Here is a 15,898-nt window from a genome sequence, read left to right as displayed (position 1 = left end):
CTATCCAGATCTCTACTTACCCCCCCGTAAAAAGTCAGTAGGTTAATCTGACAGGAAAAGTTGTGTGAATCATGTGTCCAAAAAATGTATAAATAGACTACTTAATGTAAAGCCTAACTCCACCTCTAGCAGCCCTCCCCACCAGCCCTATTTTCCTCTCTGGATAAACTGTATCATCTCCATGCTCCAGCGCTGCCCACTGTGTTCTCCTTTGCCACTGGTCAACCAGGACCTGTGAGCCCAGACAATAACACACTCCCTGGGGGTGAATAATCATGAACCTTAGGTGCACAGTGGAATGCTACATAGGATTAGGTGTGGTAATGGTGTTCATATGTCACAATATGAGCACAGTTCTATCCAACAGTAAAGTCACACCTTTGCCTAGGCTGAAGAAGAAGAAGGAGAACCCTATGCTTTATGTTACTGGTTGGAAGATACTGGGATTTCAGGTATGTATCCTGGAAAAGTTTTTAAAAATTCACCAGAGGGAAGGTTTCCATGGGGAAGAGGACTGGGTAAGGTTGCCAAAGGTGGAATTGGCTTTAAGCTTAAGCAACCCTGTTATCTGCCTAAAAAAATGTTTACTCTCTCGCAGAGTTAAGAACACCGTGGCTATCTGGAACTTCCAGGTGTGTCAGATTGTGTGGGACCCACTGGACACAGTAGTTCTTCCCTCCAGCTGCTTTGTCAATACTGTGTACCGAGTCCTATAATAAAGTAGTGGCTGGCAGGAGCCACATCACTATCCAACACTCCCAATGCTCGTATCTCTAGAACTCAGGGAACTTTTCACTTACTGCCTGCTGTAGAGGTAAGTATAAACCCTCTGCTTCTTTGCTTCTTTTGCCTATATCATTTTTATACAATTTTATACAATTCTGCCTCTTTTTTTGTCCCCCTTTCTTTCTTGTGTCAACAGGACCTGCATAGAAACTGGCTTTAAACCAACAGATATTTAAAATTACAATAATATCTATTTAAAAAAAATATATAGATATATATATATATATATAACACACACACACACACAGTATATACTGTATAATGTAATTATATTTAAATAAATAACAAATATCTTCAGATTTTATTCTGTGACTTGACATTTTGAATGTGAATTCCCCCTGCATAAGTGGCTGTAATGACAGCTGCATGTGTTATAAGCTGAGGCACAATCAGTAAGAATTCAGGAGCAGCCAATAATGTGTACAATTAGCACAATTCACTTTAATGCCCCTTTGCCCTATATGTATTTATTACTTACTACATTTTTACACAATGTATTGGGAAATTGATATTTTACTGTAAATAAAAGTAATATACCAAATAAAACTTAAAGGAGAACTATGAGATGAGTGATTTCCACTCACCTCATAGTTCTAAGCCGAGCTGTGACAATGAGACTGTCATAGGTCGGCTCAGTAGATCGGGAGGTGAGCGAACACATACCGGGTTCCCTCACCTCTCGATCCTGTCACGGCTCTCTGCCGTGACAGGGGGAGGGGTTGGATTACCCTCTCCCCGCTCCGATCTGCCAGCGCTGACTGGCGGAACGGACGGGGGAGGGGGCGGGTACAGCTGGCTCTGCCTCTAGGTAGGCAGAGCCAGCTGTCACTCACGCAGCTGGGCGGATCCCGTCATCTAAGTCAGGATCCGCTCCAGGTGCGGCGTCTCAGTATACCGCGAGCTGTAGCTCACGGTATACTGAGCTTAGGGTAACGGGAGGACGCTAGTTTGTGTCCTCCCGCTACCCTAAGGAGAACTATGGGGAAAAACACTGACCCCATAGTTCTCCTTTAATACAAACTTATTTATTTTTGGCCTTTCTGCTCTGACACTTAACCTGCTGGAAAGATGTTACTGTTAGGCCGCCTAGACCTAAATCCTTTCCAGAAAGTATTTTCAATGCTAAAACATATAAAAAAAGTATAGTGGCCAACCCTCAATTTTTATTTTATTTTATATATTTGCTTGGAATTATTGCAGAAGCACTCACGATTAAGTATTAATCCAGCTTTCTTTTTCACCTGAAAATTATTCAACTTACTCATGTTCTACTCCTATAAAAATTTTCAATAAAAAATAGCAAGCATTTTTCAAATGCAAAAATGCAGACTACTCAACTGGCTGCTGTCCATGGTTTGGGAAATAAATTAGTGAATGTTATACCAGACATCCTATATTGGTGCCACAAAACACATTTCCTCAGCGAAAGCTTTGAATGTTATGATTTTTATGACTCATAGTGAGATAGAGTTTGTAGGAAGATGAGTGACACAAGTTATACAGACATATTATTCATTCATATTCTCTCCACATAAGTCATCAAGCTGACTCTCAATGAAAATATGGCAAAATCATTCGACAGCACTGAATAGAGAGAAGAAAAATGAACAGTTTCACCTGCTCTTTGAATCCTCGTGTGATTAATACATTTACAAATATTCTGTTTTAATGCCTTTTTTTTTCCAATTGTGCCTCGAGGACTTAGCTTTTGCTGCACCTACAGCCCATCATGCATTCAACAAAACTCTAAGGGCAGCCTTTGTCAAACTTTTTAACATGGAGGAAACCTTAAAAGACCTTTCAAGTCTTATAGAACCCAGGCGGGCTGGAGAATGTAAGGCCATCAGCAGCTAAATAAGATTATCCTCCTGCTCACTCTGCTCTCTCCTCCTGTACACTATGTCCTTGTCAGCACTTGTCCATGCAATGCATCCGGACGGCCCCTAGTGCAGTCCTCCTTCTCCTAGTCTGGGGGGTTTTTTTGCACAGGGGATTACAGCAGGTTTATATTAAGTCAAATCCAGGTACTTACACTAGCTGCATTTAAAAATACATCACAGTTCTTCAGAATACAGGTGCCTACAATAGGCATATTAATCAGTGTTTTATTCATAGCTACCTAGAGTTTAGCATTAAGAATCCTTTCTTTTTGATATAAAAGAGGGGCCAATATTTTCCTCTCTTGGATACTGAAATAACGTACCAGGAAACTCAAGGAAACAAGCTGCAGAAGGTTTAGATGAGCTGAGGTCACGATAGGAACAAGAAGATGTTGCCATCAGATCTACGGCCAACCAAGGTGTAAGTGGCCCACTCCCAACCCATTTAAACATTCTGATGCAACATCAATATGAAGACGTTGGAGATCCCGCTGCTAGGAGGTGATGATGAGCGCTTCCAGTATCAGAAGCACTCATTATCCAGCAAAAGTGAGTGTAGGAGATTACTCTATAAGCACTCATAAACACAGACTTTGCACCTTGTGCAATACTTTAGTCTGTTGAATGCATCACACAAGAATTAGTAGGGGTCCCGGCACTACAAATGACAGACAGATGTCTTCCCATTGGTCTTCTCAGGGAGGCATGTTTTAAAACCCTTGACTTCGGAAAGGAGTCCTAGCTGCAATAAAATTCACATAGCAATGACATTGCCAAAACCAACACCAATAAACAGTGCAAAGATACAGTAGGTATACATTACCAGAAATAAGCACATATATACTCTCCATACACACTACAATACTGTCTGTTATCTCCTGGAACTGTAAGTGCTAACTAGTAAGCAGAAAATAACAAGGAAACTTTAGCTTGGAAACGGCTTTGTCTGTTCAAGGTTTACTTATGCAAGTCAGAAAGTGACTATGATGTCGAAGCACAAACACAGCAAATACAAGATTATAACAGTTTATGGGACCACTCAACTCACAACAAAGAATTACAAAAAGTGTGTTTGTGGGAAATTACAAAGTAGAAGATTTTTTATACCCTTCACAGCTGGAAGTAATTTATTTATTTTAGAAGAGTGGTCAATCAGTTTTCAAAAACCTACTTCTAGATAGGCAAGCTTAGACGTGGCTGCTCAACTGGACAGTTGGCTGACAAATCTTTGAATAGAATTAGCCACATACAAGAACGGAAATTGGGCATTACCATCCCCACATCAGGATCATTCATGCAAAAATGTAGCATTATGACTGGATTCTCCATTCCTGCCCATTTAGTATCCAAGCAGACAACAAATAGATAACCACAGTAGAAACAGCTAGGCAGAAAGCAATATTGGAGTATAACAAGGGTGGACCAAATAATGTACAATTCCAGAGCTAGTCAGCCCACTTTCAAAGCAAGCATGTACTTTTTAGGGGCCAACAAATACGTCCTTCCAATAATATATACAGAAAAGATCAGGATAACAATGCACTAGCTGTAGTTTTTAAAGCAACCCTGTCATTAATGCTAAGTCTACCAAAACAAATACCCTAAATAAAACAGTGTATGTGTTCTGCTGCCTGTGCTGCCAAACACCGCTCCATTCCAGAAAGAACCAGTTAAGGGTTGTTGGGGACCAAGGAGATCTACACTTTCTGAAGTATGGGTTTCCCAGTGCAATTCAGGTGACCATTCCTCTGGAACGCAGCAGTGTTCCGTGGCAAGGGCAGCAGGGAAGGTATGCAAGTGTTCACTTGTAGATTATTTGTTTTGGCAGATTTAAAATTAATGCCAGGGTTGCAGTAAAGCAGTCTTGCTACCTGGTGATTGTCTGACCATAATGTTTGGCCAATGCACTAAGGTTAAAGCTGAACTCCAGGTATACCTATTTATGTATTATTACATTGGTTCAGCTTGGCCCAATGTAGGTATACATATTTTATACATGGGTGGGTCATGGGGATCCTGTAAAACACAATGTTTACAGTGATCTTCCAGGTCTTGTACTACCACTGACTGAGTGACTTTCCCTCTGCTGTGAAAACACAGGGGCTGTGTCTAGAATTCATATTATCAATGTATACTATGCATTCTTTCATTGGACAAGGGGCAGTGACATCACTGAGGTTTCCCCAATCTATCCATAACTAAAAGAAAAATATCTTGGTCATCCTGGATAGTATATAATTAATGTTCTTAATATTTAATTATAAATACATAATTATATTTCATTATTTCACTAGAGAATTGTTTCTCAAATGCATGACACTATTTTTTATTTTGTTTAATAAGCATTTTTGCTTTTTTTCTCTCTGCTTCCACGTAAAAAAAAAAAATGTAAATTTACTTAAAGTGTATGTCCAGCCAAAACCTTTTTTTGATAGAGAAGGGGATAGAGGTTATAACACCTGTTAGGTTTTCACTGCTATATGGCAGGAGAAGACATGGGAAGGGGAAATACCAGATAGCAGTATAAACCTGGCAGGAGTTCTAATTTTTCCCACTCTAAAACCTCACCAAATCTAGCAAAAAAAGTTTTTGGCTTTACATACACTTTAAGTCATAGCTTGTGTGCCACGATACATCATCACGTTACATCTCATCATGAGAGATCTATCCATTTGTGGCAAGTTGTAGGGTTCACAGGGATGGATTAGATTTCAGGTTTCACAAATTGGTTGGCTGTTATGACAATACCATTTGTAGGTTTGTAACATGAGAATGTCTCCTTTAGAGAAAAGGCTCTGCCGGTAGATCAGTGCCGCACGAAAAGCAGAGTTAACCCCAGGCTGTTCACAAATAATCAATTTTTCCCCTTGTAAAAGAGAAACTGAGGAAATATCACATAGCAGACATATAAACAAAATAATAAATGGCTTCCTACCTGGTGATAAGCACGGCGTTGTCATGGTGAGCGATACCATTTTCTGGAATAGTGTTGCCATCGCTCTGGTGTGAGAGAATAGATTTCTGCCATTTACAGAAGCTGTCGAGGGACTTGTCCGCATGGTGGTTTATCTCCAAGTTTGGCTGCAATACAACACACATACCAGGAATGTTCCAAGCAAATTACTAAGGTCAGTTGTTAAGCCTTTTGAAGACTAAAATGGGACTATAATTAGAAGCAGTGGTTTCTAGGAATAATCGCTCCTTGCCAATATTTATCTCTATAAAATCTGACCCGGAGTTCAGCCAGCGTATTACTGAACAGGCGGATTGTGTGTTCCAAATGTAATAGTGATTATGTCAATATAGCAATTTCACATTATCAGCTAAGAGGCATTTAACACGTCAGTAGGTCCACAGTACCACTGCTGAGATCATCACTGCTATGCAAGTAGCAAAACCGAACAGTCACATTCAAAGTGCAAATTGCATATTCATCTGTACTCATATGTGCCCCCCCTCACACACACACAATTCAAATTAATAGCATGTGTTCTTTAAGGCTACAGTTGCACCGGATGTAAAAGGGGTGCTTGGCATGCATTTTCCAAATCTGTCAAGCACTTCCTAAACCACCGAGGCTGAAAGGGAGTAGCAAATCTGATAATAAGGGTACCTAATGGTCTTCTACATTTAACAACTGTGTTATCTTAGCCTAAATAGGGTTTATATTAGGGGTTAGCAACTTCAGAGTTCCAGATGTGGTGAAACTACATATACGATCAGGCCTTGGCCTCTGGGAGTCATGTCTGGGGCTAGCAAGAATCTTGTAATGCCCAATGAGATTTGTAGTTCCACAACAGCTTAACTATTGGTTACTGAGCCTGCCAAAGACAAACGCCAGGAGTCAAAACATAAGAGGAGATGGGACAGCCCTAGACTTTACTCTCCAAACTCTGTATTTGAATACAGACTTTTTATGGGTTTTGGGTTCCAAAAATGCTCAAGATGACATTGAAGTGTAGAAGCAGTCACCAAAGCATTTCTGCCTTTAATGCATGCTTCTGGTTTACATATTCCTTTTTAAGGCAAAGATTAGCTTGAACAATATCCAAACCAAAACCAAAAATGCAATATACCACAGAGTACCAGAATTTAGATGTGGTAACTGCATTAATATTAATTTTTTCAGGCTAAGAACATTTTCTGCAAATACAGAAAAAGAACTGTTTATCTTGCCAGAATTCCAGTGTCCCTGTAACTTACTGTGCACTGAACTGATATATCAAACAATCCCAAACAAGTTTACCAGTTACCTTCTGTGAACTACAAAAGAATGCCTCCCAATTTAATGGGGATGAGAAGGAGAGAGGAGGAAGGGGGTTAGTAGTCTGAATCAGGAGACCAGCCTAGTGACAAACATGGCTGTCTCTACAAGGACTGTGGAGTGAGTGAACGTAGCCACCCTAGGACAGGAAGTGTGTTATTCCCCAGGTGAAAAAAATAGAAAATAAAAGCCCAAAGAAAGAAAACTAATGCAGCCTCAACATCTCAAGACTGATGAACTGCAAATTTTTGTTTTTCAGTTTAGATATGATTTAATTAGCTTCTTTGTAAACAAACTATCGTGTGAATGTGTGCATGACTGTGAAAGGGACATTAAATGTTGATATCTTTCAAAGACTGAATGACTATATGTTCTCTGAAAGTGCTTTGTATAAACAGACATTGCTATATAAAGGAGTAAAAAATTTTACTCCCAGCAGGAAAAGATAATGAAAAGATAACTCTTTTCACATGAAACTTCAGAGGCAAAAGATCATTTTCTTAGGATCCATATTCACCTAAGATGACCAGCCAAGTGTTAACTGACTTGGTCATTGTTCCAATGGGGAACAACGGGGACAGCAATTGGGTAGGTTGGAAAGAGAAGAGCAAATCTTTCTGCTAAGTTGTAGTTTTTGAAGAGAATTCCTATCTTCCAGGACATGGGAGCACAGTGGAAAAACTGATGTGGAAACTAGGACCCAGGCAGAAACATATGGTTCCATTAATGTAAAAAGTTAGGCACCAGCTGTGATTTTATTTAGGTGCATTGGCTAGCTACTCCTGGGATTTGTCCAGCCCTGAGTGATTACTATGGAATCCCATGCTGGACTGATGCTGCATTTATCATCTTAGCTTGTAAAATACACACTGCTATTCATTTAAGAGCATTTTGCATATAGAACTACTGAGTGACATGACATTTAGAAACCCTGATCTAATGCCAATAATAGAGCATTATTGAGAGAGAGACAGGGAGAGAGAGAGAGAGGGAGAGAGAGGGAGAGAGAGAGAGAGGGGAAGACAGGACCTTACCTGATCTTCTGTGAGGACTATCAATCTGGTCACTATGATATTCACAACGTTTCCTAGGCTGGAGTCACGATAAAGTTTGGCAACCTGACCTCCAGAAAAGAAGAAAAGACACAAAGTCAGACAATGACACCAAAAGCCATAGTTTACTTTCTGTGCTGTAAAAGAAAAAAAGGAAGCTTTTAAATATGGGCATGTCTACCATGGTTCTGTTCTTTGACACACAAAAGATCTTATTAAAAAGTAAAGTAATAGCTAGTATGTTCCAGTAATCCATGCAATTATTGTTGGATTATTGGAATCTCACATATACCGAAGAATGATGCAAGGAGGCTACATATACCCAGATAGCAAGGATAACTTGCCACAAACTTGTGGCAGGGTTAAATTGTAATTCTTGTTAACTTGCAGCACACATTCCTGGCAAGTTGTAGACTTTCAGAACACTTGCAGCACAAGTTCTAGTTGACACTTTTTGAATTTGTAGCAAATTTGCTTGGCAAGTCTACAGCAAGAGTCCTGTGGGTCTTAGCAAGAGCTCTGCAAGTGTACAGCACTTTTGCAAAGCACCTTGATCTGGAGACTTGCAATGCAGACTTGCTGTAATTGTGCAACAAAATTGTGAAGCTTGGCAAGTCTGTAATAGTTAAGCAAGTAATTTTCAAACTTGCAGCTTAATTGCTTGCTATCTGGGTAAGTGAGTGATAACGTTATCCCATTTATTGTGATGGCATCAGAGTCTTACCACTTAATGTAAGTGTAAAGCTGCAATTGTATTTAAAATTAAAATTCAAAAATAATTATTTGCATGAACTGTATCTAATTCCTTAGAATTAACTGTATCTACCTTAAAGTACAGGTCATGTCCACCAAGAGCATAAGCTAACATTACTGGTAAAGTGCAGGAAAGTAACAAGTAAATTATCTGCTTTATGCCTCAGGAGGATCCTGGGCCCCAATCACTGGCTGTATGCTCATCTTCTCTATAATTTAAGATGAAGTGGTTATTAAACTTGTGGGTAAAAAATAATGTAGCAGCATATTTCATTACGTTACTTTTTTCATTCAGGCCGTCGTTTCAGTTAGATTCGCCATACAAAATTTGGTGATCCCCTTTCCTCATTTTTGGGGGTTCCGCTAAACACAGGGTCTCCATGGAGCCACACTGACATGCGCACTTGGGATGGGCAGAAACTGAACAGAAGCCCTACAACCCAAACCACTCCACTGCTCCTCCTACAAGGTTGTTGAATGCCAGAGGCTTCATTCTGTGAAATATCTATAGAAAGAGCATTGCTTCATGGGACATGAAGACTGGGCATGAGTCCACAAGAGTGTGCGCTCCAAAACCGGAAAATTCAGGGAAGCACTGAATTTTTGGGGCACAGATGAGGGAAAAAACTGCACTGAGCTTAGCATAAAGGTCAATGCTTTTCTGAAGGTTTACTACTACTATAAACAGTTTTATTAAACCATTGAGGGAGAAAAAAAAAATAACGTAGCAATATAAATTAATAAGGTTCCTTGTTTGCTGTACCCTTTTTTCATCCAGTCTGTCATTTTATTTAAATTAGCCATCAGTGGTTTGGTGATCCTCATTTCCTCCTTTCTGGAGGCTCCACTGCATGTAGGGTCTTCCTAGAGCCATTATGACATGCTGACTCCTGGCCGGGGATATGCAGAAACTGCACAGAAGCTCTACGTCCCAAGCAACTTTCCAGCCCCCTACTACAAGGGTGTCAAATGACAGGGACTGAAACAGGATATCTGAGATAAAAAATTGGACATGAGGCCGCACAGTGTGGACTCTTCAGCTGGAAATTCAGAGAGGTACAAATTAAAGATAACCGACAGTAGCTACAGCTCAAGTAAGATTTTAGGGCACAAAATGTTATATTCACTATTAACTGCACAGAGGTTAACATAAAGGGCAATGTTTGTCTGAGGGTTGATAAACCCCACCCCCTTTTACGCAGACGTCTAGTGCAGATCCTCTATGGCCAGTAAAGGCTCTGACACTTCACAGGGCCTTAACCTCAACTTGGAGAGAAGATGGGATGTTGCATCTAGCCTGGGCCTTGAAAGTCCTTTTCAGGCATAAACAAATTGACCTGACAAACAGGGCAGGTACTTGCATGTACCACTAGTTGCCTGAAATGTACTAGTAATATTAATGAATATACTTTATTAAATATAACAGATTCACTTAAATGTTCAACTACTAGATATCTTTGATACATACTGGGGCTGCACCTGTCCCAGGAGCCAGGTAGCCATTTCACTGTTATATAATGTACAAGCCTTGACTTCTGCAACCTTTTTCTCCTACTACCTACATAGTGGCATATACGAGCCCTACTTTACAAAAAGGCAAAAACATACAGCTAAAAAATGGCTAGTCAAGTGCTCAACTTTTATGTCACACTTGCCCCTAAACATATATATCATATGGAAGCAGTCCTCCATTAGCTGTATTCAGGATTGTTTTATATCGGGACCTAAAATCTTACAGCTTTTGCCAACCTATCATTCTAAATCAGGGCCCCCCCCCCCAAAGGGCCAGTTCCCTGTCTTTCAGACTTTGGGGGAGGGCAGACTGTGGTCAATGGGAGTAAAAAATGCCCAGGGTTGGTGGGCAGTGGGAGTAAAAAATGTCCTAGTACTTGTGGTCAGTGGGAGGAGGAATAATGCCTCATTGTTGGTGTCAGTGTGAGGAATGGTCCCAAATTCCTGTTGTCAGTTGGATTTATAGAGCCCCATTGTTTGCATCAGAGGGAGAAATAGTGCCCCATCATTGGTTTCAGTGGGAGGAGTAATGCCCTATTGTTGGTTTCAGTGGAAGAAATATTGCCGCATCAATTGTATCAGTGGAAGGAATAGTGTAACACCTTTGGTGTCAGTGGTAGGAACAGTGCCCCATCGTGTCAAGTGCTCCAAGAGTAAGCAAAGGACCACATCTGGGCCATGGGGCTCAGTTTGGGGACCACTGTTCTCGACTGAAATGACCGATTTCTAAATATCTTATAGGGTTATTCACTAAGCTGCTGAAGTGAATAACCGAGCCAAAGTGAACAGAGCCGAACGACGTTCGGCTATTCACTCCAGCACAGTACAGCTGATTTGAGCCGTACATCGGCTGAAATCAGCCGTGCTTTGGCTGCCTTCGGTCAGCTGAATATGTTCTGCATGTTCGGCTGAGCCGAAGTGCAGAGGGACTTCGAATAAGCCGATCCAACACCTGGATCAGCTAAGCCGAAGCTCCGGCAGCTCACTCACTCTCATAGGGGCCGAACGGCCAAATAAATAAAGATATTTAAAAAAAGAAAAAACCCCATTCGGGCGGAGCTAGCAGTGACAGCTAGCTTCGTCCAACTGTTTCCTATTGGCCGCACCTGCTAGAGTCTTGCATCAGGTCCCGGCCAATATATAACTGGGCGGAGCCGGATGTGACATCGAGGCCAGCTCCGCCCAGTTGTTATTGTTTAATGACAGATCAGCGTCCCCAAATGACCTGAGGACGCTGATCTGTCATTAAACAATAACAATTGGGCGGAGCCAGCTGTGAGATCACAGCTGGCTCCGCCCAGCTGTCATTTGCAGGGCTTACGGTCAGCCTTCGGCAGGCCATTCGCCCAACTTCGGCTGTCCCTTCGGCTTAGTCAAGCCAAAGCATATGCCTTCGGCTCGCCTGAGCCACACGCCCGCCTTCGGCTGCTGTACGGGCTATAGTGAATAGCCCGCACAGCAGCGCTTCGGTTTGACTGAACCGAAGTGCTCCGGCGGCCAAAGAGAGCCGAAGGATCAGCTGAAGCTATGGCTGGACCCTTCGGCTGCTTCGTGAATAACCTCCTTAATTTTTCTAACTTTACTTTACACATCAGTCTACTAAATACTGAAAACAAAGGAACAAAAGTCTAAAAAAAGAAAATGAATGCAACCACCACATCCTGGGACCAGCAACCTGCAATATATTACACCGATGTACTTGGGGTTGGGTGCATTTAAGAGTTTCTGTTGGTTCCTAAAGTTACCATGTCTCTTGAACTATAAACCAATTTTTCCACTTCAGTTTTTAAAAACACATTATACAATAAAAGAATACATTAAATTAAACTATACCACGATCACTGTACATAAAAATAACTGTCTAAAGTATTTCAGGAGGAAAGATTACACAATCCCTGCACCGAGTGGACAGCTGTTTTGGAACCCACAAGGAACTAATTTCTTCATGATCTAATTTCCCTTCATCATCTGACAGATCACACTTAGCTGGTGTAGACTGCTCGTTCCTGGCTCTGATTGCACAGTAAAAGTACACCTACATGAGGTAGCATGTGGAGGTAATTCTAGTCAGCACTATAAATTACATGATGACATCAGTGTCTCTCCAGCCGCTACAGCAGCACAATGAATAAAGCATTCACGATGATAAAAGGAAAGCAACAGGTAATTGACACTTGTAAATGCGAACAGAGGAGTCAGTGTGCTGTGCACAACTAGCTCTTGCTCAGCGGATCTAGCAGACACTTGATGTTACAAGCCACAAAGTGCGCTCACAGATAATGTCAGCTACTTAACTGGAAAAGCTCCAAGTCCTCTTTTGAATTACATCAAACAGGAACAATTATTATAATTACTCTGCATTTACCAAGGTGTATGTTTTCACTTTATTCCAGCTTCTTATTCAATTGACAATATATTATAATCAGAGTCACTATATACAAGGAAAAACTGTCTAATGCCAAATGCCTTTATTATGATTGTATAGCTCTCATTAAGGCTGAGTACACTTAAGTGCACACTAAACAGAATACCCAGAGCTTCTGTTTTCAATTTTCTATGCCAGCTGAGTTGGGGTGGGGGCAACATTTTAGGGGGGCATTAACAGCAACATCCATCATCCCCTGTGTCAAAGACCCTTGGGCATTTTTTTTTGCAAACAATGCAGCAAGGCAAATTGTTCAGCTAATAAGAGCAGTATTAACTTTAAATTCAGGGACCTGGAGGGTATGGGGGAGGGCGGCTTATATTGCAACTGTGACCATAATTTAGATAATCAAATACTTACAAATTCTTAACAAGCAGTAAAATATTTTAAATAAGACCTCATTAACCACTGTAGCTGCAGTCACCGTGGAGCAATCCATACCTAAAGGTCACCACAAAAACACCTTCTCTAAGGTTCCTTTCACATGGGCTCTGTCTGTTCTGATCAGCAGGTGACCCATGCACAGATCATCTGCTGAACTAATCAGTATTGAATGGATTTCACTTTTGTGACATCCTTATCCGTTCAGTTTTTTTCCACCATCTTCCGATGAGATCCAACTGAAAAACTGGCAGGTGGACCTGAACAAACTGCCCATGTGAAAGGGGCCTAAGCCAGCTCAACTAATTCTGTTCCTCCTGGGAAGTCTTTTAATCTTAAACGTAAACATAGAAACACAGATCAGGTGCACTGGAAGTGGGGAGCAGAGTGCTAAGAGAGCCAACTTTGGCATCTTCCATATTTCCACTGTACTGGAACTTTGAGGGTCAATTCTCCACAGTGCCTGCAGCTACAGTTGCTAGTGAAGCCTTGTTTTAAAGCTCATTTACTGATTGTTTAAATGAAAATATTTAAATGTTCATAGCCAACCTACAGGTTTACTTTAACAATGCATGTTCAGTGCCTCCTTTTGTATTGCCAGCACAGAACCTGAGGATAAGTAATTCATATGTAACATAAATTAGGTTGGAAGTAATTATTTTAAATGCATTCATCAATCAGTTCATAAAGCAGCCTCCTTAAAGTTAATTGGTATGAAAGAAATAATGTAAGCTAAAATGCCAAAACAGTCAGTACTATAAACATTGTATCTCCCTGCCTTTTGGAATATGCAGGGATTTATTGTTACATTGTTACACATTAGTAGGGGGAAGCTATGAAGGCATATGCACATACTAACTACCAGAAAGTCTTCATGAGATCCTTTTGGGGGTGCAGAAGTTCCTCAAAGAATATACTATGATGCTAAATCACCCATTCCCATCAATGCCACACCAAAAATAAATTCCTCTGCTCAAGAGAACATTTACACTTCAGATGACACAAAAAAAATATATAACTTGAATTTAGGGGCAGGGTTTCAGAGCCTCTACAAGGTGTCCCATCATTCCCACTTATATTCACCTTTAATACCACTCTAATACACCCTTGTAAAATAACCGTTATGGCAAAACGTGGACCTCCTATTCTGCTCAATCACTAGGCTCGTACACTGTCATGTGATGGAGGGGGTGTTGTCAACTATTTGTAAGCTTCAACACAACCCATTAAAAGGTTCACACAGAGTTTGACTTCCAGCTCCAACAGTTTTGGGGGAAAGGTGGGTATAAATGGGTTGTGAGGTGGGCTTTCAAAAGACTGCCACATTGCACTGAATGGGAAATTGAAAGACTCTCTTAGTACAACCAGTGGCAGAACTACCAGGGTCGCAGTGGTCGCCTGTGCATGGAGGGGTGGGAGGGGGTTGCGCCGGTCGCACGCAGGTGACATGTGGGTGGGCCGGCAGTGAACAAAGGCAAATTATGGGCAGCACCGCAGCAGCAGCCCCGGCCGCTGTCCCCCACGCTAGTGTGTGTTTTGTTTTTTACAGCCTGCTTGAGCTTCCTTCAGCTGGGAGAACAAGAGGACCGTGACAGGTGAGGTAACTACTTTCCATTATAGAATATGGAATAGAACATGGCTGAATTTGGAACTGACTATATTCTATTCCATGTTCTATAATGTCATTGTATTACTAGGAAACTACAAGTCGGCAGTTCAGCTGGGACTTGTAGTTCCCTGTATGATAGAAGGCTGTTTTAATTACTGTCCTCATGAAAGTACTAGTAATACAATGCCATTATAGAAATATAGAATAGAGTATAGTTGAACTTGAAAGTTACTGTACTATAATGTCATTGTATTATTAGTATTTTCATGAGGAAAGTAATTAAAACAGCCTTCTATCATACAGCTCCCAGGACTTACAGGGAACCTGTAAGAGTTCACATAACACTGGTTGAGAAACCCTGCCCTATACTATGATTTCCGTTTTAAATATAAAAGTTGATTTTATGTCATTCATTCAGTCCCTATTCCCAGACATGTGTCACATTTAGCATTATTGATGTGACACTTCCCAGCCAACGTTTTCTGCACAGTCCTGATTGCTCAGACTGTCACAAGTATTGCAGTACAGATTTTGAGTCTAGTATTGGGCCAGTGACGGATAAAGGGGTCAAACTTACAATATTCATTACGCTCAATATGTAGTGTTCAATATCCTTTCGTCCATGATATCCCACCATCATTTTGTCAGCCACCACAAGTGTCTCCACGAACCGTTCGATACTAATCGATCTCCTCTGCCGGCGAGGACCATTTTCCGTGTCATTATTCGATGGCACCATAGGGCTAGTAATTGTATGATTTAACCACCAGGGCTTATGGTTTCCAGTGACATCTAAGGGAAAATTAAATACAAAATTATATATACTATACACTATATCCTCTAATTCTGTTCCTTCAATAATCATGTGAGTATGCCTATTTGCCCATGTAGATCACTTCCCATTCATTCATAATTGAGGATATAGTAACCATACTATGTTCTCAATTATTTACAAACACTCAGCGATTACTGATCGCTGAGTGTTTGTACCTCACTCTGCTTCCTAAAATTGTAGAAATGTCACCTGCACACCAATCCTTTTAAGATAGCAAAAGCTTCATTTATTGAAGTTTTTTGTCATATGACCAAACAAGCGCTTTCGGGACAGCGCAGGGTCCCTTCATCAGGCTTTAGCATGAGGTCAATGCTAAAGCCTGATGAAGGGACCCTGCGCAGTCCCGAAAGCGCTTGTTTGGTCATATGACAAAAAACTTCAATAAATGAAGCTTTTGCTAT

General features: G+C 41.0%; 1 protein-coding gene across 1 annotated transcript in view; it reads right to left on the bottom strand.

The window, feature by feature from the left end:
• ADAMTS6 (ADAM metallopeptidase with thrombospondin type 1 motif 6) overlaps positions 1 to 15,898 on the bottom strand; it is a 231,591-nt gene that overhangs the window by 193,664 nt on the left and 22,029 nt on the right. The window contains exons 4-6 of the mRNA XM_018569151.1: positions 15,240 to 15,454; positions 7,965 to 8,048; positions 5,602 to 5,747 (exon numbers count right to left, since the gene is read on the bottom strand). Coding sequence (XP_018424653.1) covers positions 5,602 to 5,747; positions 7,965 to 8,048; positions 15,240 to 15,454 — 445 coding nt within the window. The remainder of the gene's footprint in view (positions 1 to 5,601; positions 5,748 to 7,964; positions 8,049 to 15,239; positions 15,455 to 15,898) is intronic.

This window comes from Nanorana parkeri, unplaced genomic scaffold (genome assembly GCF_000935625.1).
Source record: "Nanorana parkeri isolate BGI_ZX_2015 unplaced genomic scaffold, ASM93562v1 scaffold34, whole genome shotgun sequence".
NCBI classification, from domain to species: Eukaryota; Metazoa; Chordata; class Amphibia; order Anura; family Dicroglossidae; genus Nanorana; species Nanorana parkeri.
Note: the sequence above shows the minus strand (reverse complement) of the source record. Positions and strands in the feature narration are given on the sequence as shown.